Source organism: Rutilus rutilus, assembly GCF_951802725.1.
Source record: "Rutilus rutilus genome assembly, chromosome: 12".
Classification (NCBI taxonomy): Eukaryota; Metazoa; Chordata; class Actinopteri; order Cypriniformes; family Leuciscidae; genus Rutilus; species Rutilus rutilus.
The window spans coordinates 37,070,703-37,093,625 of record NC_140217.1 but is presented as its reverse complement, the minus strand read 5'-3'; the positions used below and the strand labels follow the sequence as shown (position 1 = coordinate 37,093,625).

General features: G+C 36.7%; 1 protein-coding gene across 1 annotated transcript in view; it reads right to left on the bottom strand.

The window, feature by feature from the left end:
• Positions 1-690: 690 nt before the first annotated feature.
• The window catches only part of angpt4 (angiopoietin 4), a 38,942-nt gene continuing 16,709 nt past the window's right edge, over positions 691-22,923 (bottom strand). The window contains exons 2-9 of the mRNA XM_084426198.1: positions 13,693-13,842; positions 13,034-13,155; positions 9,948-10,180; positions 5,192-5,304; positions 4,969-5,070; positions 3,528-3,694; positions 3,289-3,419; positions 691-986 (exon numbers count right to left, since the gene is read on the bottom strand). Of these exons, the coding sequence (XP_084282324.1) occupies positions 826-986; positions 3,289-3,419; positions 3,528-3,694; positions 4,969-5,070; positions 5,192-5,304; positions 9,948-10,180; positions 13,034-13,155; positions 13,693-13,842 (1,179 nt within the window). The 3' untranslated portion in view covers positions 691-825. The remainder of the gene's footprint in view (positions 987-3,288; positions 3,420-3,527; positions 3,695-4,968; positions 5,071-5,191; positions 5,305-9,947; positions 10,181-13,033; positions 13,156-13,692; positions 13,843-22,923) is intronic.

Sequence of the window (22,923 nt, the reverse complement as noted above, 5' to 3'; positions counted from 1 at the left end):
AAAATGTATCATGGTTTCCACAAAAATATAAACTGTTTTTAACATTGGTAATAATACAAAATGCTTCTTAAACAACAAATCAGCATTTTAGAATGATTTCTGAAGGATCATGTGACACTGAAGACTGGAGTAATGATGCTGAAAATTCAGCTTTGCAACACAGGAATAAGTTATATTTTCAATTTTATATTTAAAATTTAAATAATATTTCAAAATATAACTGTGTTTAGTATTTTTGTTTTCAAATGAATGCAGACCTGGTGGGCATTTTCTTAAAAAAATTAAAATTCAAACCAACCCCAAACTTTTAACAGTTGTCTACCTACTTAGTCAGCTGCCTCGCTAAGTAGTTACCAGCTATTATCTTTTACAAAATAGTATAAAACCTCTCAGACATGAAGGAGCCTCTGGTATTCCTCTGGAACATCCAGAACAGTTCCGGAATCTAGTGAGGCTCGTGAACCTTTAGTCTCGTTAAGTTCGAAAGGTATTCCTTTGGAATTTTTTCATGCCATAAATGATGTTCTGACACCAGCGAAAGTCGCCATGGCCATCATTGAGAATGTTTTAGGTTATGAGCGACACTGGAATTCAGCTGTGAAGGTGAAGCATGTTTGCATGTGTGAAAGGTGAACTGTGGCATGAATTTTGGAATTAAGCAGAATTTTCAGTCCAATTGCTTTTTTTTTTGTCCGTTCCAGCTCCATTCATCACTGTTCATCCATTAAATGACATTTTTATCTGTCTCCACCTCGTTGCTTCTACGTCCCAAAGCAAGCTGCTCGAAGTCCTGTCATTCAGACAACATGACAAGCTTCATTCCCGTCAGAAATCAGCTGGTCGGATCATCATGGAAGTAGACTGGAGTGAATAGCTGGGTCCTCGGAAGTGATGCCACTTAATGCCATTGAGCTTGCGGATGTTGTGACCCACGGTGTAGTAGATTCCGTTAAGGTTGGACAGACCACAAGCATCAAACCACCAGCCTGAATGAATGAGAAGAGAGAAGAGATTGAGATAAATACTTTTAAAAAATAGAATTGAATGCTTAGGCCACTTTGGGTCTTAATCAGGGTTATTATTGGTATTGAAATTAAGCCTATTACATTTTTTTTTAACTAAATGAAAATGACATGTTTAGTTTAGTTAACAAAAATTACTAAAAATTATAATAAAAAAAACCCTAAAAAAAACAAAAAAAAACTTTACAAATATTTAAATAATACTAAAATATCAGGGGTCTTAATTTTACATCCATGTTTAATTCTTCTGGGAATTTTTTTTTTATGAAGTCTATACATTTTTTAATATTTAAAAACTGTTTTTGTTATAATTTTCACATTAATCAAATGGACTATTTTTATAGTTCTTTTACGCTGCTTTTGGAGCTTGACAGACTTGCCTTCACTTGATGAAAAAAGCAACCTGGTGATAATACAAAATATTTTATTTTGCATTCCACAGAAGAAAGAAAGTCGTACGGGAATGGCATGAGGGTGAGCAAATGAGGATAAATATTTCATCTCAAAACAACCAAACCCTTTGACCCATCCCTCTCCTCTATATTATGTCTTTTTATTTTTCTCTCTGCAGTCTGTCAGTGTTTCAAAGAGTATGTAATTCCCATTGTGCGGTTGATGTCTCAGCAAGACCTGTCAAAGCAAACTGTGATTCTTCAATAAAAACCAGACTTTCACTCTTCAGAGAGGACACCGTCTATCTAACCCTGATTAAATCAGTATCACCTCCCTCAACGCGTGTTTAGTTTGGACGGTCCGCACAGATGGATCCATCTTTCGATCTTTTGATTACCATTTGAAATGCAAACATAAAGGGCACTCGAAGGTCTCCAGCCGGTTCGACTGTAATTAACTCCAACAACTTTCAAAATCAATCGCAATGCATGCTATTAAAAAGCTGTTTATCTTGGAGCTCAGAGGTGTGGGATCTGTAGTCGAGTGCAGCCATAGAGTAAATTGTTTGGATAGCGGGCGTTGAAAGCAGGTCTGAACTCTGGACGTGTTCTACATAATTCTGCGACGGGGTTGCGTTTTCTTCGATTAGCAGAGGATCAGAGGGGTTTTGCATGACCGTTTCGGCTTCAGATCCAGGCCACAATTGAAGAAATGTGAGAAGTGAGGAGATATGAATGTAACGCTGTAACGGTGAGTACCCATCTACAATCAGATTAGTCTTTATGGGACAAGTATTTTAAGTCAAATGACGGTTTATAATCTAAGATCAAGGTCTTTGTTCAATTCTGGTGATGTTTTCATCATATGGTTGAATGAAAATCAACTCTTTCCTCGCCATTGAGGAGTTTTTCCGTTGTAGAAGAATATCTGCGTTAACCAGAATTTGTAAGCTAACGTGATCATCAAACATTCAGCAGCATATAAATCAAAACTGCCTGAGAAAAATGTCAAACCCACAAAGAGGTATATGACTGAGGAAGCTTTTGGGGTGTTGATGACTCGATCTACTGAATGATCATCGTTCTGAATCTGATTCGGACAAAGGCTGCATCCAAAATCGCATACTTCCCTACAGTGTGTGACAAAAGAAGTATTGAATACACAAAAGTGTAGGCAAAATTACCCGGATGACCTACTTCTTCCGGTGAGATTCTGAAGTGTGCAGCATACAATGCACACTTTACTTGCCCATGAGGCCACAGGAGAGGATTTGTGAATGGCAGTGAAGCGACATAACTGACGCTGGTTGGTCACATGATAATGACAACATGGTACGTCTGGATTACATTCATACAACACACACTCATACTATATAGAATGTGCTTTTTTAGCAGTCGCGAAGTCAATACTTATTCAAAATAAGTACCTACTCAAGAGAGTATGCGATTTTGGACGCAGTCAGCATCAGACAAAAACATATTTTCTCAGCTTTTTGTTTGAAATGTTGAAACATTCAAGTGTTGATAAAAAAAGAATGCATGAAGCGAGAATAAAATGTTTTTGTTGTTTTTGTTGTTGTTAAAAAGCAGAGGCTCTGTTCTTTTTTTTTATTTATACTGAACGTTCTAAGGTGCGCAATTATTTTCAGGGAAATGCACGGCTTAAGTAGTTCCAGGCAGGTCTTGACCGCATATCACCTCGCCAACTTATTTCAGTTATTTCAAAGGTCCTTACAGCCTGGTAGCTGGTTACTTATCAATTATCTACTTCTTGATAAGTACTCCTCAACATTGCATCAGTGCATTCAATAATGCTGTTCATATTTAATATTTTAAATCTATGTTTTTGAATGAGATAATGTGCAGTAGTTCACCTCCGGTCATCATGAGGGCGCACTTGCAAACGCACTTGTCATTGTCAGCGTCGCGAGTGCTGAAGCCTGTGCCATTTGAGGCTAAGCTACTTTGTTGTCCTGATGTTCCACTGTAGCCCCCTAGCAAGAGTCTGGGGAAAGAGAAAAACGTTCAAGATTACGATTAAGACATGTTGCCGAACATTATCTGAAATATCTCATTAAAATTAGTCTTAATTGTTACAGTATTCAGGTGATACCTGTACTGCTGTTTTTCACTGGCCAGCTGAAATTTGTCATACAGTGCATAGGCACCGTTCTCCTCCCAGTCCTTAAGTTCCACTCGGAGGGAATACTGGGCTTGACTGGTGATCAGGTGAACAGCCTCATTACCCAACCAGTGCTCTCCGTTAGGATCACCAAATCCCTGTGGGAACAACATATAACCGAACTTATGCTGTGTTCCATTCATCTTGTAAAGTTGGGATTTCAAACTTCCTATTTGGGAAAGCAATAAAACTGCACTTGAAGTTAAGTGGAAAATTTCCAACATATGATTAGTAGTTAATGATAAACACTTTAAGCAAGTAAAATGCATCAAAGAGTTCAAGTTTATTGTGCAAAACAAAGTAAATAATCATCTCTGTTGCCATTTTTCTTCTTTATACTTCATCTTCTTATCATTGGACAACACTTTATGGTTAGATATCAAGTAGTATCACATATCCAACTTTGAATCAAACGCAACATTAGACACAAGTCAGCAGTTTTGTTTTCTATAAATAAATCAGTACACTGTCAGTCTTTTATTATTACGTGCTTCCCAGAAAAGGGACTTATCCTTTTCAGGACATTTGGCACAAGATTAACAATAAAGATAGAAAATTGCTGTATTGATTTCCACTGCTGTGGTCTCACAGACCTGCCAGTTTTAAATCCATTTCAGCATATTTAAGCACTTAAAATATCAGCAAAATGTGCCGCTATTAAATACACAATGCACCAAACATTAAGGCTACTGCCAATGACGCCAATCTGTCACGTACGATTTTAGACTTTGTGCTTCATTGTGCTTTGGCCAGTTTTTGAGTCTGTGTCATCAGAATTATGTCAAGCTTTTAATCAAGTCTTCTCAGCACAGGCAGAAAAACATTTCTCAAATGTCACCATATTCTTTAAACATTATCAATAAAGATTTTCCTCATTGTCTACAAATGTAATGAGTAACATTTGTCTGTACCCAGCAAGCAATAGCCGTCATTTCACCATCTAGGTTAACTATAGACCTGATATAGTAACCCATTTCTAGTCAAAATAACCTTGAATTTGGTTACATGTCTTTTTTTGCCAAAATAACTTGCGAGATGTATGATATTCCATCATGTAAGCAAAGTCAACAGTGATTACAAAGTGTTTGGTTTCATTTCTTTGACGTGTTCTATACTTAGCCTGTGCGTCTATTCTTGGGCTATGGTTAGACGTATTAAATTTTCACTGACAGCCTAAATTTTGCCTTGGTTTAGCCTAGACGTCAAGGCTGCGTTTGGACGGCTATTAGACATCTTTTATACGCAAAATTGCTTGCTTGGTACTGGCATGATGCTAGAGTGTTCTGGGTGATTGCTAATGTATGGTTGCTTGACAGTTTTTTTTACAGTCACATGTAAACGTTATGTGATTTTTGGCTGTATGTCCACTCACCAGTTTGTACTCTTTCCAGTTTTTCTGGAAGTTCACACTTCCATTAGCTCTGCGTTGGAATACTGTCCAGCCACCTCCACTTGTCACCATATCACAAAAGACCTGTCAGAAGCATATGATACATCTCAGTCTCACTCTCTTACATTGTGCATTGTTCCTCGTTCTGTATGTCACAGATATATCACACTGATTCCCCATACTTGTGAAAGAACGCATCCCACACCTTGGTTGGCTCCGTCATGTCTCCGATGTAAATGTTGTAGACTCCGCTGGCGTTGTGACCGGATTTATGGGCCTCGGCACAGTCTCGGAAGCGCTGCTTGTTTGGCGAGAGGCCTGTAAAGAAAAAATACAGTGAAACTGGGGTTCAGAATTTGATTTGAAGGTAGAAAAGATAATCATCCAACAAAAGGCCATTATGGCGTAGCCATTCTAGACAAAATGTTATAGTCTTGTGTAAATCCAGCATGTGTCATCTATACATTATTTAGTATAATAAACTAAAATATTTACTGTTGTGCCCCATAAAACCGTTTTCAATGTTATTATCGTTAACTAAAACTAAAAATATGTTTTAAAAAAAAAATGTTGTGTGTGTTTTGCACTTAAGGTGACTGAAACAAAATAAATGTTAAAGGGATAGGTCACCCAAAAATGAATATTTAATAATATGTCAAAACCCGTAAGACTTTCGTTCATCTTCGAAACACAAATGAAGATCTTTTTGATGAAATCTGAGAGCTTTACAGTATGTCCCTCCTTTGACAGATACACTATACCACTTTGACACTTCAAAAAGTTCATAAAGAGATCGTAAAACTAATGAATTTAGCAGTTTAGTCCAAATTTTCTGAAGAGACTCGATCGCTTTATATGATGAACGGATTCAATTTAGGCTTTTATTCACATATAAACATGCATCAACTCACACATCAGTTGTAGTAAACAGAAGCTCAAGCATGTTCGCTTGACGTGCGAGAACCAATGAGATTCATTCTCGCGCATCAAGCAGGTTCGGTTGATCTTCTGTTTATGTCCACTGATCAATGTTTAAATGTGAATAAAAGTCTAAATTAAATCTGTTCATCATATAAAGCGATCGAGTGTCTTCGGAAATATTTGGACTAAACAGCTCAATTCATATGGATTAGTTTTATGATCTCTTTATGAACGTTTTAAAGCGTCAAAGTGGTAGTTGCGTAGCTGACAACGGAGGGACAGAAATCTCTCAGATTACGTAAAAAAAATCTTTATTTGTGTTCCAAAGATGAACGAAAGTCTTACGGGTTTGGAACGACACGAGGGCGAGTAAATAATGACAGAATTTTCATTTTGGGTGAAATAACCCTTTAACTGAAATAACCTTTTATTGCAGTTAGTTGCTAAGACAACTCTTTAAATTTCTGTTCAGTTTAAGTGGAAGTACTAAAACTGTAAATGAAATAAACATGAACAGAAATGTATAAAAAGCGAATAAAAATGACAAAAATGAAAACATTAATAAATACTAAAATAGTATTAATGATAAAATAGTAAAATAACACAGATTTGAAATTGACCTCATTAGCATAGAAAGACGGTTACGGAAGCGTATTGCATTCACTTGAGGAAAAATAATCTACTCTGTTTTTATGAATTAACGAGTTAATTATCTCAGAATTACGAGATAATTTTTCATGAATAAAACGTTTTTGCTCTGTTTTTCTGAATTAACGAGTTAATTATCTCAGAATTACTAGATAATTTTTCATGAATAAAAAGTTTTTGCTCTGTTTTTCTGAATTAATGAGCTAAATATCTCAGAATTATGAGATCATTTTTCATAAAAAATATTTGCTCTGTTTTTCTGAATTAATGACTTAATTATCTCATAATTAATTAAGAGATAATTAACTCAATAATTCAGAAAAACAGAGCAAAAACTTTTATTCATTAAAAATTATCTCATAATTTTTAGATAATTAAGTCATTAATTCAGAAAAACAGAGCAAATACATTTTATTTCAAGAAAAAATTATCTCATAATTTTTAGATAATTAAGTCATTAATTCAGAAAAACAGAGCAAAAACGTTTTATTCATGAAAAATTATCTCGTAATTCTGAGATAATTAACTCAATAATTCAGAAAAACAGAGCAAATACATTTTATTTCAAGAAAAAATTATCTCATAATTTTTAGATAATTAAGTCATTAATTCAGAAAAACAGAGCAAAAACGTTTTATTCATGAAAAATTTTCTCGTAATTATGAGATAATTAACTCAATAATTCAGAAAAACAGAGCAAATACATTTTATTTCAAGAAAAATTTATCTCATAATGTTTAGATAATTAAGTCATTAATTCAGAAAAACAGCAAAAACGTTTTATTCATGAAAAATTATCTCGTAATTATGAGATAATTAACTCAATAATTCAGAAAAACAGCAAATACATTTTATTTCAAGAAAAAATTATCTCATAATTTTTAGATAATTAAGTCATTAATTCAGAAAAACAGAGCAAAAACGTTTTATTCATGAAAAATTATCTCGTAATTCTGAGATAATTAACTCAATAATTCAGAAAAACAGAGCAAAAACGTTTTATTCATGAAAAATGATCTCGTAATTCTGAGATAATTAACTCGTTAATTCATAAAAACAGAGTAGATTATTTTTCCTCAAGTGAATGCAATACGCTTCCGTAGACGGTGGCTATAACTTTAAATAACAATACATCTGTGTAGTGCTGCGTTAAACCAGCACATTTACCGTAGAGCCTGGTTGAACTACTGATGATTAGTAGTCATGCCGTATGATGCGGGTTTTGGTGCTGAAACATCACATGTCAGCTGTTTTGTGGATTCGCCACACAACATGACACAACAAAACGATGTGGTTTCTCTTGTCAAAAGAACAAGATTTAAATTCATTACATGACCTCAACTTTTCAAATAGAAAGTCCATTGTGGTCAAATTTTGGGATGAGTCAGTTAAACATTAAACGCGATGTGTTTGTTCATCTGAGAGAGTTTATTTTTAAAATCCGGTACATTTGGTTCTTCGAGTGAACCTCCACTCAGACATTTATAAACTGACATGTATTCTGTCCGTATAAAATGCTGCAGTCTTGATTTAGCTTATCAGTGCGTGTTGTGACGCATGTGAGCTTCATCCAAGACATGAGAGAACGCTGCCAAAGACATCACCAACGAGAGCTTATCCCCTCTCTCTCCATGAATCACGGCTGCTCGATTTATCATTAGTGTCTCAGTTAATTAACCAGAACTTTCAGGTCATGTTAAGAATCTGCCACCAGATTTAAAAGCTGTTGTAAGCCCAAGATTCAGACATGACCATCATTCTCAGACAACTAACCTTACATTAGAGCTGCATGATTAATCGTCAAAAGATCGCGATCTCAATTCAAACACCCACGCAATCTCATTCCTAAATGACATCGATCCGCCCGTGTCTATTAAACCTTTGACAAAATCACAGAGAACATTAAGATCTGCGTTGGCGCTGCCACTGACCAGAGAGAGCAGTGGTCATGTATATGAAACAGCTTCCCAAACAGTCTTTTCAGCCACACGGTATCATTATTTCTGTGGTACAAAGATTCATATTATCACAGAAGTACTGGGATAAAAGTTTATAGTTCGGATATAAACACTGATGTCTAGCCTACAGAAGTGATCAAAATAGAGCATCCCTTATCTGAAAGTAACTTGATGCTTAAAATAAAGACTGTATTGATTACATCGTTACACCAGTAGGTGGCGAAAAGTGACTGCTACAAAATGTACTTGTCATTGAATCATTCACTCAACAGATTTGTTCAAAAACGCTGATTCATCAATGAAACAAGTATTAATTTTCAGTCATTGGATCATTCATTCAAACCATTTAAATAAAAAAAGAATTCATTCAGATTGATTAAACATATTAAATAAACTGCAGCAATTAACATTTTGTCAGAACTTCTAGTAAATTACATGTTATTTCGTTTAGTTGTCTGTTCTACAATCCTTCCTAAAACGCATTAAACTTTCGTTTACAAAGACGTGAAACTCACCGAGTGGTCAGGGGTGTTCACTGATATGCTCACACAAAAATCGCTGCAAAAGATGCTTTCCAACAGGTTTTATCGTAGTTTTTGTCCAACTCCATTGACTTGTATTGGATGTGCTGTGAGGTATGGTATTAATCCGCCGCCGGAAACGGAAATGGGGTTGTTTGTATTCTTTCTGTAGTCTTATGCAGTCGCGGTATCGTAGGCTACGCTATCCAAACATTTTTAAGACAGCGATCTTCTGCTTCTTCTGTGTATTCAATGAAATGCCAGTGGTTTGCTTGCAATTGGCAAAGGTGCATTATCGCCACCAACTGGGCTGGAGTGTCTATTATTCAAGCTCTCAACGGAAGAATGTACGGGTGTGAGGCGTTTGGAAAAATAGGTCCACAGTTTTACAACGAATGGTAAAACACCTGTTGGAAAGCATCTTTTGCAGCGATTTTTGTGTGAGCATATCAGTGAACACCCCTGACCACTCGGTGAGTTTCACGTCTTTGTAAACGAAAGTTTAATGCGTTTTAGGAAGGATTGTTCCAGTGCACCTATGCACCCATTGTGGAGGTGGGGGGGGTGCTACCACAGAAACCGACACAACATGTGTCCAAATTTCAATCTTAACCGTTCTATTTCATCAGAAACGATCTGAAAACAGGGCTTTAAGTGTAAAATACCGAACTTGTCCTTTAAAATCGACATGAAATGGTTTTCGAAATGCATTTTAGCTTCCGTATTAGGACACACTTTCAAGTGAAACAGGCCTACCAACCAACAGCACTTCTCTAGACAATCTAGTTTGCAGTAGACTAATATACTGAGATAATATTCCACAATTTATGATGATAATCAAATACAAACATGAAAGTTACAGTATAAGTGTAGAGATGTGTTAAAGTATATATTTTTAAAGGTGTATTCTTACCTGTCCCAGAAGACACCATGCCAATAAGTGTGTGTACGGACTTCATGAGCTGCTGATGCTGTCTTTGCAGGGCTGAGTTGTTGCTGCTGGACGCTCTCAGCTGTCTCTCCAGAGCCGTAATGGCGGCTGTCTGTCTCTTCACCAGGTCCTGCAGTCGCTCTTTCTCCTCCCTTATGTCCTCCAACTCTGTCCTCTGCTGCGACTCCAGGACTAAGACCTTACTCTCCAAACGACTGGTCGAAACAATAATGTATTCATTAGAAAAACCTTAAGTCAAAATAGAAACCTTTTTAAAGTATCTCCAGATGTTTCTGAGAAATTCCTAGAGAGAACAGGAATGAATGCCTAGGGACTTTCACATTAGGATGGACATTTCTGAACTAATTAATGTTGTTTGCAACCATTAGGGGTTTGTTTGAAACATTTACATCTAAGTATTACACTTTGGCCCTTAACCCGTCCCTCGCCATTTACTACAATAATGTGCTATTATTTTAAGAACACCTGAGCGAAATGGTTGGAAAACCCTTGTAACCACCCAGAACACCCTAGAAATGTAAAAATGTACTTAATTCTGCAGTTTATTTTTATGAAAACATTTACATTTACTTATATAAAGTGCCATTGATATAAGCATCATATTATGATATCATGAGTGTGATATTATCATCTTGAAATGGCGAACTATTGTTAGATTGTTACTCTAGCAGTTTACTTGCTACCGTCTAGCGGATTGCAGTGTCATGTGAAATAAGTCTACTGAACTCTGGGCCTTTAGGAAATGGAGATACAGATTTCCATCAGTGCTTAGCTGAGCTGTATGTAGATTCATGATTTAGTGTCTGGATCAGAGGAGATAGCATGAATCGATCAAGCCTGCTGTCAAAACAATTTACAGCGGCACAACAATGAGCCACTGCTTCAAAAACGCCGCAAAATCCTGCCGACTTCAATCTGTGAGTGATTTAGTGAGTGAGTGTGTGAACGCTGAAAAAAAACCACATCACCCGAGGGTTTGAGGCCGAAAATAACTGGAAAGCAAATCAAAACTCCATCGAGCCATGTAACTGAACGCTTGCTTTGTTAAATTACGGTAGATATAGTCATTAAACATGCTTTTGTTGCTAGTGGTTCTCGATGCTTATATGTTTATAAATTGTTCATGATTGATTACACAAATAGTTTTCGCACAATCGATTGGCAAGGACTGTTGAAATCCCTTGCCAGGGTTTGTAATGTGTACACAATGCTGAGCAATTGTTTGCTGCTATTATACTATGAAGCTGACCCTCGCTAAACCCACATCAATTCTGGGAGCAATTATGAACACTTTCACTTGCACAGTTGTAAGTCGCTTTGGAAAGGTCGAAAACTCTCTGTTCTCACTCATCCTGGCAAACGTGAAAAATTTAATAGCTCTGGCTCGTCTGTAACGTAGTGGTCCACTATAATTACGTCTGATGCCCCCATGCAGCTACCAAAACATCACTCGCAACACAGTTCAATTGGTCGTCAAAGTTGAATGACAACAAGCGTTATCTGTTTAATCTAGCGAGAGCCAAGTACAAAGCTTTCTGGGAAAACCCTTTGTCCCGCTCTGGAAGTGTGCAGAGGAAACTTGCCTGGGGTCTGCTTTGTGTGCTGTGCTTACTCCGTAGTTATTAAACATTACAAACAATCAATTAAGTGGCTGATTATTTCCTTTTACAAAGCCTTTCCCCCTGTTGTGCATTCAGAGCTGGCCGACTATGGGAAAATATAGTTTTGAGAACAACAAGAGGGACAAAAGTTGCTCTACGCTGTGCGAACGTGCAGTTGCAGATGCGACCTGACCCTTAAAAATGACTTGCACTGGAAGATCGTATTGCTCTGTGGTTGTTTGGAGTTGTAATGAGCACAATTGCATAATGGAGTCCTCAGTTATGATTCATTCAAGGATTTTTTCTTTGATGTTTCTCCTATTACAATATCATGGGAGAAATAAAAAAGTGTCTAATTGTTGACATAGAGTAGGAGTATAGAGCTAAATGAATTTCTCTTCATCTCATTGCTTTTTAGGAGCAACAACTGACATACAGTATATAGTTTAGGTTGAAACAGTCACATTAAAGCTGCAGTCCGTAGTTTTTCCTCTTTGTCGCCATCTCTGTTCGAAATCTGCAATTGCAGTTATTCGCGGAATTATCAACTTTACGTGGGTTGTGCCTTGGCTCGGCACAGCGCGGATTAATCCAATGTTTTGAGGAGAATGTGCGGCTGTCAGTCGCCGCCGGTGTGGATACTGGCATTCGCAATCACAGATTCTACTTTTTGGAAGTATGACCAACATAAGAATTTTCACCGGAAAATGTCTTCTGAACAAGTAACATCCACTTTTGTTCTGAGCAACTAAGGGAAAAGAAGCATGGCAGTAAATCGCGCTGATTAAATCTAACGATCGCTTATCATGTCACGTCAAACCGTGCAAATTGTACTTTGTTCTCAAATTGTTAACGGTAACAACATGAGCATTGCGCGACTACATTTAATGCCCTTCCGATATTATCCTTGTTTTCGCATGGGCCGGTTGCAGTCTCTTTTATTCTGTAGCCACTCCGAAGTTTTTTGCGTTTTACAACGGGTGAATCTCCAGTTGTCACTGGTGATTGTCGTTTGAACCTTTCTGGATCCGCCATCAAATTGATAAGTTTAATTATATCAAGTGCTGTGAGAAAAGGCTATAAATCTCCTCACACTCATCGCCTACTAGCCGAGACTCTTCTTTATGTGGACAGACGTGACGTAATGACGCAAAGACATGCTCGAATTTCCCGCGGAAATCCACCAGTACCGCTGGAATAAAAAACATTATTACAAGCTTACCGTTTTGAATCGAGCTAAGGCAAGACTTGCTAAAAAAAAAATTTCGGATAATTTTTAACCCCAAAAAGTTACAGAATGCAGCTTTAAATAATCTCTTTAACTTGACTAAAATATTTCATTTACAGTTTTTAGTGTAGATTACTCTTGGGCTTTCTTAAACAGAAAGAAAGAAATAAGAGAAATAAACAAATATATTCATTAAATTATATTCATTAAAGTCTTACCTGTTCTTGTCTCGAAGTTTTGAGATTTCTGAAATCTGCGTTAAGAGCTCCTTCTCCAGTTTGTTTGTTGACAATGAATTCTCTAATAACTGAATTGCAATTCTTGAAGTCTGGTTCATAACCTGGAATACAATGAAAATAATAATGGGAAATAACAGAATATATATTTATAAACAATTCTGTAGATCTCCTTTATACACCAGTGATATATTGGGAAATTTTTAGTACAATCTAAAACTGTTTTCTGTTTGAATATATTTATTGAAATGTCATTTATTCCTGTAATGCAAAGCTGAATTTTCAGCATCATTACTCCAGTCTTCAGTGTCACATGATTAATTGATATCAATGACAGATATTAACAGTTTTGTGCTGCTTCATATTTTTGTGGAATCCGTTTTACAGTTTTCTTCAAAATCCTTTGATGATGAATAGAAATTTCAAAAGAAAAGCATTAGTTTGAAATGGAAAACTTTTGTAACTTTGTAAATGTCTTAACTTTCGCTGTTTAATTCATTCTTGCTCAATACTACTAATCCTACTGACTCCAAACGTTTGAATGTTAGTTGTATGTATACTGTATGTATATGCACTTATTGTATTTAATGACACTGGAGAAGTACGCATCACTGCATTTCTCCGATGTGAAATGCGGTTACCTTGGCTTCAACCACAGTGAGTTTTCTGGTTTGCTCAGCAGTCTGGGTGAGCAGATTGGTGCCGATCTCCAGCATAGTGGCCGTCTGGTTATGGACAGCATCAGCTTGAATATGCACCATCCCCGTCTTCTGCTGGATGTAGTTTTCTAACTGTTGAGCAAAGGAAAAAAACGTTATGATGATGTTGTACTTTGTTTAAAGAAAATACATGTCAGAAGTTCTTGACAGAATGAGGAGGAAAACATGCATAAACTTCATCGGTTCCCATGTGTACGGAGAATATGTAGAAGAATGCTGCATAGATTTGCTGCATAGTCACACTGTATCATGTGGATTTCCAGTGTCATGGCCTTCGTTTGCATGTAACTATAAAGTTGCATTTGTCATTTCATGATTGAGAAGGGTGCGTACGAGGGCCCCTTTTGTGTCCTTGATGCTCCCTTTTGTGAAGCACTCAACAGTGTGGACTCAAGAGCTGGAGTTGATCAAACACAGTGTTTTTCCCCCTAGCCAGTGGGTTTTAATTCCTCGGGGAGAAGATCCAGTGCCAGGCAAAGGTGCGGTATAGTGACCCTCTTAGTCCCAAAAGACTCTGAGCTCTGCAAAAATAAATATGGAATCACCAAGACCGCATGGACTCTGAGAGAAGGACTAATGAAGGATAATTTTATCACAATGGAAATAAACAGGTTAAACCCTGAGGGAAAGTCATGTGCTTGATGTGGTCTGTTAGAATAAAGATGTGTTAGAAATAGTAATATTTCAACTTCAAGCGCTCCAAAGCACACTCAATGCCCTGGCATTTGTGCTTCTGTTTTTTATAGTCATAATTGTTGGCATGATGGTTGGTTTAGAAAAATTAATTAACGTAAACAAGATTGCAAAAGGTTGGGTTTTCTTCTGTTGCTGTTGACTCCCCAAAGACGCAGTGTGCCCTGACCGATTAATTGACCCGAGCTTCCTGCCTTGGATTAAAATCACATAGGACAAGTCCTGCTTGGGAACGCTGATCTGGATTCAGTTGGGTCAGCTTTACAAGCATTAACCAAAACCAGATGTTTCATCTCATTTTGACTGGAGCTTCCTGGGATGTTCTGTAAGTCACCACCAATGTGAAGGTAAAGTGTTTGGGAGCTGCTTTCTGCTGACTGGCGTTTGAGTCATGACAGTCTGCATGAAGTCCCGACACGGACGATCATTCATGTGCACCGCAGATGTTTACAAGTGATCATTTCAGAGAGACTGTGTTGGGTTGTTTGCTTCATAAAGATTCATGTAGATTACATCATTTTCAAAAGCAACAGCATGAATTCCAGTAAGCGTTTCGTGATGGCCTCTCACAATGACAATGAATCATCGTTTTGCTTTAAAACTAGTAACTATTTTGTCATTTAGCTGACAAAGTGATTTAGAGTACACTTACGGAGCAACCTGGGGTTAAGTGTTTTTGCTCAAGGGAACATTGGTAATAGTTCATGGATCAACCTTCCTTTGGGGGGTTTGAACCTATAACTTTTCTGTTAACAGACCAGATTTTGAGCCACTATAGAATATATTATGGGTTACACAAGGACAATGTATGAATTACGTTCATACGTTGGACAAATATTCAGGACAAATACTGAATTACAATGCTTGGAAAAAAAGGAGGGTCATAGTTTAGAATTACATATAAATTTCATCAGTATTGATTTTATAAGTAACTTTTATAAGGTACCACAAACATATTAAGCAGCACAACTGTTTTCAACATTGATAATAAGAAATGTTTCTTGAGCACCAAGTTAGCACATTAAAATTATACATATATACAAACACATTTATACATACTATGTGTAATTATAAGCACGCACACAGACACACACACAAACACACACACACATATATACATATATTACCTTAGAGGCTTTTGCATCTGAACTCTTCATATATATACACATTCTATATGTAATACACACACACACACACACACACACACACACACACACACACACATTGACCAAATTGTTTCAGAATGACAGAAATGACTACTTGATGTCTGTTTTATAACCTTTAAATTAAATGCTAATAAATTTAAAAACTAAAAATTACAAAGGATTATCATATGATATTGCATGATTTGATATATTATAAAGATTCATACAGACTGCATCATTTCCAAAAAAATTAAGTATTAAAAGTATTTACTCACAGCCTCTTATAATGGAAATAAGTAATTTTGTTTGACTGTTTTGTCATTTAGGTGATTTACAGTTCACCTATAAATAAAGAAAAAAAGTATATCGTTCAATTATTATTACATTATTAAAAAATGAATAACGAATAATAAATGATACATTCCATCAATATCTGTTTTATAAGCAAAATAAACATCCTTCAGAATCCCTTTTCACCAACAGAATAAGAGACGCTACTCTCTTAGGTCAACATGAAGTCAAAATAAACTCTATATTTACTTTCTTAAACATGTTCCTGGCCTTATTGCATAAGATTCATCAGTGCACGTTATTTTAAAGAAAAAAACTGTTTGTCTTTGTAATCTTTCATCAAAATGTAATAACTTGCTCTGCCTCTGAAACAACTTTCCTTTTCGGGTGACGTCAAAGTCCTCGGCAATCACATTCAGGTCTGCCACTTTTCATGATGCAATCCATTCCCAATGACCAAAATAAAGTCTTATCATTATAGAAGTCAAATGTGTTGTACAGGCTGGTTTCTGTTGTCTTTCTAAAACAAAGAACCAGTTTAACGCACAATCTCTACCACCAGAACATCTCAGAAAGTGAGAATGACAGCAGCACAGAGAGATTAACCTTCTCATTAAACCAGTAGCAAAGCAAACATGTGAGCATGTAGATCTCTCCCTGCAGGACGTCTGCACCCCCACATCCACTAAATCTCCTCTAATCCTGACTCTAGATCCTCTGCCATCTCAGACAAGACCCCTCATCAAACTCACCAACCTACAAAACAATCAGCAGCTTCCTTACACCTTCCTTTCTTCTGATTCTGTTTAGTTTGGTTTTCAGTCTTCTCGGTTTTCATCCCGCATGGCTATTTCTATAGACACACTTACTCAGCAAAGCCTCCCAGCCAGGACACGAGCGACAGAATTTATTTATGGCTGGCTGGTGGAATGCAGTGGATTATTATAAGGTATTCATTTCCTAACGAGGATTATTGAGCATAACAGACAGGAGGATTCTCAAATCTCTTTCTAAACAGAGATGGAAATATGCTAAGAAAAATGTTTGGTTAAAACTAATGGACCATACAAATTTGCTGTAGTTCAAAAAGATACTGTAGAAATGCTCAAAAGCCAAGATGTGATTAAAAGTAAGAAATGTACATGTACATCTACAAAAAGGAAGATTTTCATCATCATTTACTCACTATAGTGCCAATTTCAAACCTTCCTTTCTTCTGTGGAACATAAAAGAAACATGTTTTGAAGAATGTTCACACTGCTCTTTACTCAATGCAAGTGAATGACCACTTCAAAAAGTGAATGGCAAACTTCAAAAAGCATCATAAAAACATCCATACACTCTTAGAAAAAAGGTCCCTAATTGGTACCAAAAGTGTACATTTTAGTAGCGTCTCGGTTACGTATGTAACCCTCGTTCCCTGAAGGACGTGACGTCGAACGTGAGCGACTGATAGGGAACTAAATGGTACATATTAGAACCTTTTTAGTGGGTATCATTCCAGTGGCAGCTTTTACACCATTTTTTTTCTGAGGGTGTATGATGTGTGAACTATATTTCAGGTCTTCTGAAGTCATACGACAGCTTTGTGTGAGGAATAGACATATTTTTCAGTGAAAATTTAGCTTGACACTGTGGTCACCCTTCACTTTCACCAGTTGAACATTGAGCAATACATTTCTCCTTTTTTCGAGACATGCGGTTTTGGAACGACATGAGGGTGAGTAAATGATGACATCATTTTCATCAGAAGTGTCCCTTTCATGTATCTGTAACAGACTAAAACAACAGAAATACACTGGAAAATTGCTGTCAATGTTTGGCCTTTTTAACACATTTGATTGCGTTCACTCATCAAACGATCTTGGAATCCGAGATTTACCATGTTTACACTGCAAGAAAGCGGTCTGTAGTGCAGACAGCCTCGTGAATTATAACGGGAATGTTCTAGTTTTATTGTGTCATGTTTCTTACTGTCATTATAAACAGGGTTTAAGACTGTCAGAAATAGCCAGTGTCATTCTGCATTCTGCATGTCAAATCAGATTTTAGTCTGATCCTGTCAGGATTCGCTTGGACATCCACTACTACAGGCCTGAAAAGATTGTTTTTAATCTGAAAGACTTTATCCTTAAAGGGTTAGTTCACCCAAACATGAAAATTATCCCAATCCCAAGGTTCAAACAAATAGGGCTGGGCAACAAACTCAAGCTCCTCCCACATTTCTAATTTGTGACCGGTGTTTCGTTTTGTTCTATCCTCCGGATTCCGGAGTCTCGCATTTCACGTTCGTCAATGCATCGGGTCAGAGGTCGTTCTTCCGCTGGAACTCGACTCGCGCATGGCTGTTACCGGAAGCCAGTGATTAGTTTATAAACTTATAAGTGGATATTTTTCTTATAAAACACATCGCCTTGCTTCAGAAATCCCTTTAATAACTCCCTGGAGCCGTACGGATTACTTTTATGATGGATGGATGTGCTTTTTTGGGCTTTAAAAACTCAGGCTCTATTAACTCCCATTATAAAGCTTAGAAGAGCCAGGATATTATTTAATATAACTCCGATTGTGCTTGGCTAAAAGAAGAAGATCATATACACCTAGAATGAATTGAGGGTAAATTATGAGATTATTTTAATTATTTTTTGGGTGAACTAACCCTTAAAGTTCTGTAAAAATGATCAAATATGGAGATACATTACTGACAGGTTTCTAATCATAGAGCTGCGAAGAAGTGTTGGCTCCAGTTCAGTGTTTTGCTCAGGAAGTCAAGAATTGACAAGAAATTAAAAATTTGGGGGGAAAAATTAACTTTACTTGAGAAGCAACACTGTATAAAATATTAAAGCAAAATTCACTTTTACATGGTGTTTGAACATAAATGTGTGTTGGCAGTGTGTGTACACAACCACCCTATAATGATAAAAATCCACCAAGTGCTTTTTTTAAAATCCCCATAAATCATAAGCACTGTCTCAGAACGAGCTGTTGTGATGTCACTTTGCACAGGCCCCTCCCACGACTGTTGATTGACACTGCAGTTTGAGCATAGACCCGCCCTGAGTGAGCTGGACACAGAGTCCGCCATTGTTTCCACGCTGGAGCAACTGTAGACAAGAATGTCTCCTAAGCGATTGAGGTGTTTTGTTGTTGGATGTAAGAATGAACTTGGCAGTCTTCATTTACTCTGGTTGTTACTCGAGGATGGATCTGTACTGTTCGTGATTCAGCTTACAGTCTCCGGAGCGACAGGCCTAACGTTACTGATCACGGCAGAAATGAAAGTGAGAGCGCGCACTTTATGATAGCTCATCCAGTCGTGGATATACAGTTTACCAGTTGATTAAGCACCCACTGAAAAGGTGGGTATATATTTGTTTACTGTTAGTTCTAACGAGTGTTTTGTGTATTTCGCTGTGTATGTTCCATGATAATGAAAGGGAGAGAGAGAGAGTTTATGGATAAGACTTTAATGCGCACTTATATACTGTGTTTATTCGGCTCTTGCAGTGATTTTCTGGAGTAAAACTAAGGCTTCATCTTTTGTGTGAACTTAATTGAACCCATCAGTATATTTTGGTCATCATTCGGACGGGGTCTGCTACAGCAGGCTTGTATTAATAGTGGATAAAAGCAGGTGACAAATAGCCGTAATTAAACTAAACTATACCTGTTCTATCTCCATACAGCATATATTCTCTGGCTATGTGGGCATAATTGTCCGACTCCGAGTCGAAATGAACACCACTACTGAGAGTTTCTGTTTTGATATTATCAGATGAGATTGTCCTGGCTCTTAGCGAGCTCGTGAGGCTCCGCCCCCTGGGCCGGCAGCAGCAGTTAATTTGCATTTAAAGGGATACACACTAAAACGGTGCGTTTTTCTGAGCCCTAAAAAATGACAATTGAAACATGCTGTAAAAAATTATCGGTTGGGTATTTTGAGCTAAAACTTAACATACACACTCTGGGGACATCAGGGACTTATTTTACATCTTGTGAAAAGGGGCATAATAGGTGCCCTTTAAAACTTGTTTTCATAAAATGTATCTTTAATTCATTTAATATGTGCATTTTGTTTCCATGCAGTGAAAACACAACAATGAAGAAAATGAGCGGTGCATTTTCTTGCAAAAGATACCAACTCTATACTAAAGTGTTGAGGCTGGTTACCAGGGTGTTGCTATGCAGTTTCTAGGCTGTTGCTTTAGCTAGATGATTGCATACTGGTCCAAGTCAAGAGAGTATGTGACATTGCTTGAGTGCCATCTTGAATGTATAGGTCTGCAAGATATTTTCATGCAGTTTATCATCTATCAGGCAAAAATACTAGACCTGCATGGTCACTTTCAAAAGAAACAAGAAGTCACACAATTTGAGGAATCATTCACAAATGGTGCAGGATGAGTTACACAGTGAATTTTGCTTTATTCATTTTGGCAGAGGTTTTCAAAAAGGAAGAGCCTTTGTTCACCCTTAACTGTAGTGTACTGTTCACTTTAGTGCTTTTAGGGGTCACCGCACCAGATTTGACAACAAATCATGTCAAATTAGGTCTGACAGTGTAGACGACCTGCAGAGGGAAACTGTTTTTCTTTGTGAGGGTGAACGGGAATGTGAATCTCGATTATTTTCATCTTTTATATAATAATAGTGATACTGATCTTCTGTATGCATTTTAGCAGGATATTCGGTGGAACACTGTATGTAGAAACATTTTTGACAGGCCGTGTCGAGAAAAGTGCCGGTTCTGTCAAGGGTCCTTTCAAGGGAATCTTTTCCATAAAATCTGTGTGGTCTATACAAGAAAGGTTTTCCATCCTTATATATATATAAAAAAAATTCTGTTTTGACAACCAGAAAACCCCAGATTCAAGCACAGGTGGTCAAGTCTTCAGCTGTGATGTTATTATACATATTTACTGGAGAGCTATTTTGCAATAGATATATTACGCACATTATGCAAATTTTCAGAATGCATATACCTCATACATACAGGCTACATTTAGTGTGGAATGCAGTGTTCACTTACACACACAGCACACTGTATACTGCCTACTGTAAAAAGTATGTAAAACTAAATGCAGTATCCAATAATAAATTTACTTTAATGAATCAAATTATTTTTTTATGAAATAAACGAATGAATCAAATTAATTTAATGAATAAATTAAAATCAAATCAATTAATTTAATTAAGATACTCTATACATTTGCATACTATAGTATGCATACAGACACCGTAAGATTGGTGTATATGCAGTTCAAAACATTGTTCAAAAATGCTAAATTATTTACAAGCTGATAATTAGCCTTTAGCTGAATTAACTATAACTAAATCAGACCACGTGACAACAATTTACAGAAGCATATTAATAACACCATAATCATTATGCCTGTATTCCATTCGGAACTTAGCTAACGTGTTTCTGTATTCATTCCAAATAATACATGACACTTTCTAAGCTTTAATATCTGCCATTGTTTTAAGATTGCTCAACATCCCATTCCAAAAAAAAAAAAAAAAAGAATCCTGCACCATTGCTTCACAAATACAACATCATTCTAAAACCATTTATTACATTTAAGCACTGTTTATAATGTACTGTTCAACGTCTGCAAACAAAGCCTGCTAGGTTGAAAATATTCCAGTTACAGAGCTTTTTTTCCCCTTCCATTTATTAATATTCCGGGATACAGAGTTTTGAACATCCTTTTATGGATCTGATTTTGTAAATCTGTAGGTGTGAGAAATATTTCTCGGAAGAGGAGATATTTATACAGACCCCTGTGTGCTGCCTGGTTCAATTTTTATCATGTTATCTTTCTACTTTAAGACCCCAGCATGCCTCACTGCTCTCAAACATGACTGGACAAACGTGACCTTTCATGCCTTAGTGTGACATTGTGTGTTAAGACAGAAACTCAGGGTCAAAGAGCACAACAAATAACATGACTAACATGATTAACATGACTAGATTTGAGCTCAATTTAGCAGGACTGCTTTAGTCACAAGGACTTCTGGAGTTGAAGGTTTGCGTTAATACTTGGACCAAGTGAACTAAATTGTGGCTTGAACGAGGCCGCAACGAGCAGAACCAGGGCTGACCCGCAGGGAATAATTCCTGCAACAATCCTCAAACACACCTCGCTTTTAAACTAAAAACAGATGAACAAAGTCTGTGCTGTTGAGCCTATACTCGCTCTTCACATTTTGCCTCTTCAGTAAAAAGGCATATTGATTTTTCCACCCACTCACACCATACAAAAGCTAAATAATGTCACAAATGTCAGTCATTGATCATTTAAATTGATACAGACATGGCACGTGAATTCGGGTCTCATTCCTCATTCACTATACTAAATGCATGCATCTGTGTGGAAAACCTTTACAGCATGTGAAGTTTTGTCTAAATTTAAAATAAAATGTAGGATCAACTCATATACTTCTGAATGCTAGTGGCCTCAGAGACAAATTCAAACAAAAATGATGCATGTTATACAGTAGCTCGCTCTGAGATATGTTACACATAAAAAATAAAAATATATTAAGCAAAAGGCTCGAAACATGATTGTGTAGTTTAGGTCAAGGGGTTTCAATCTTTTAAATGCCATTGATACTCACATTTAAAGGGCAGCTACATAATTATTTTCATGTACAAAGACCAAATTTAATAATATTCTAAATATGCGTATACTGGTATTTGGAAAATAGTTTCTACACACACACACACACACACACAAAAAAAAAGCCTTTTCAAAGATTTACAAATTCCAATTGTATAGTAAAATTCCATTAAATTGAATTGAATAATCCTTTTCATATTATTCATATTATGAATAATCCTTTCAAAAAAAAATTATATTATGAATTAATTTGAATTTTAAATAAGTGTAAACAACTAGAGCTTAATAAAACATTTTGTATTAATTGTTAATGGAACAAGGGAATGGACCATTTAGTTTATGTGAATATAAAAAAAATATTAGCACTGAAGCACTGATTCTTGGGCAGAGTGATTTGC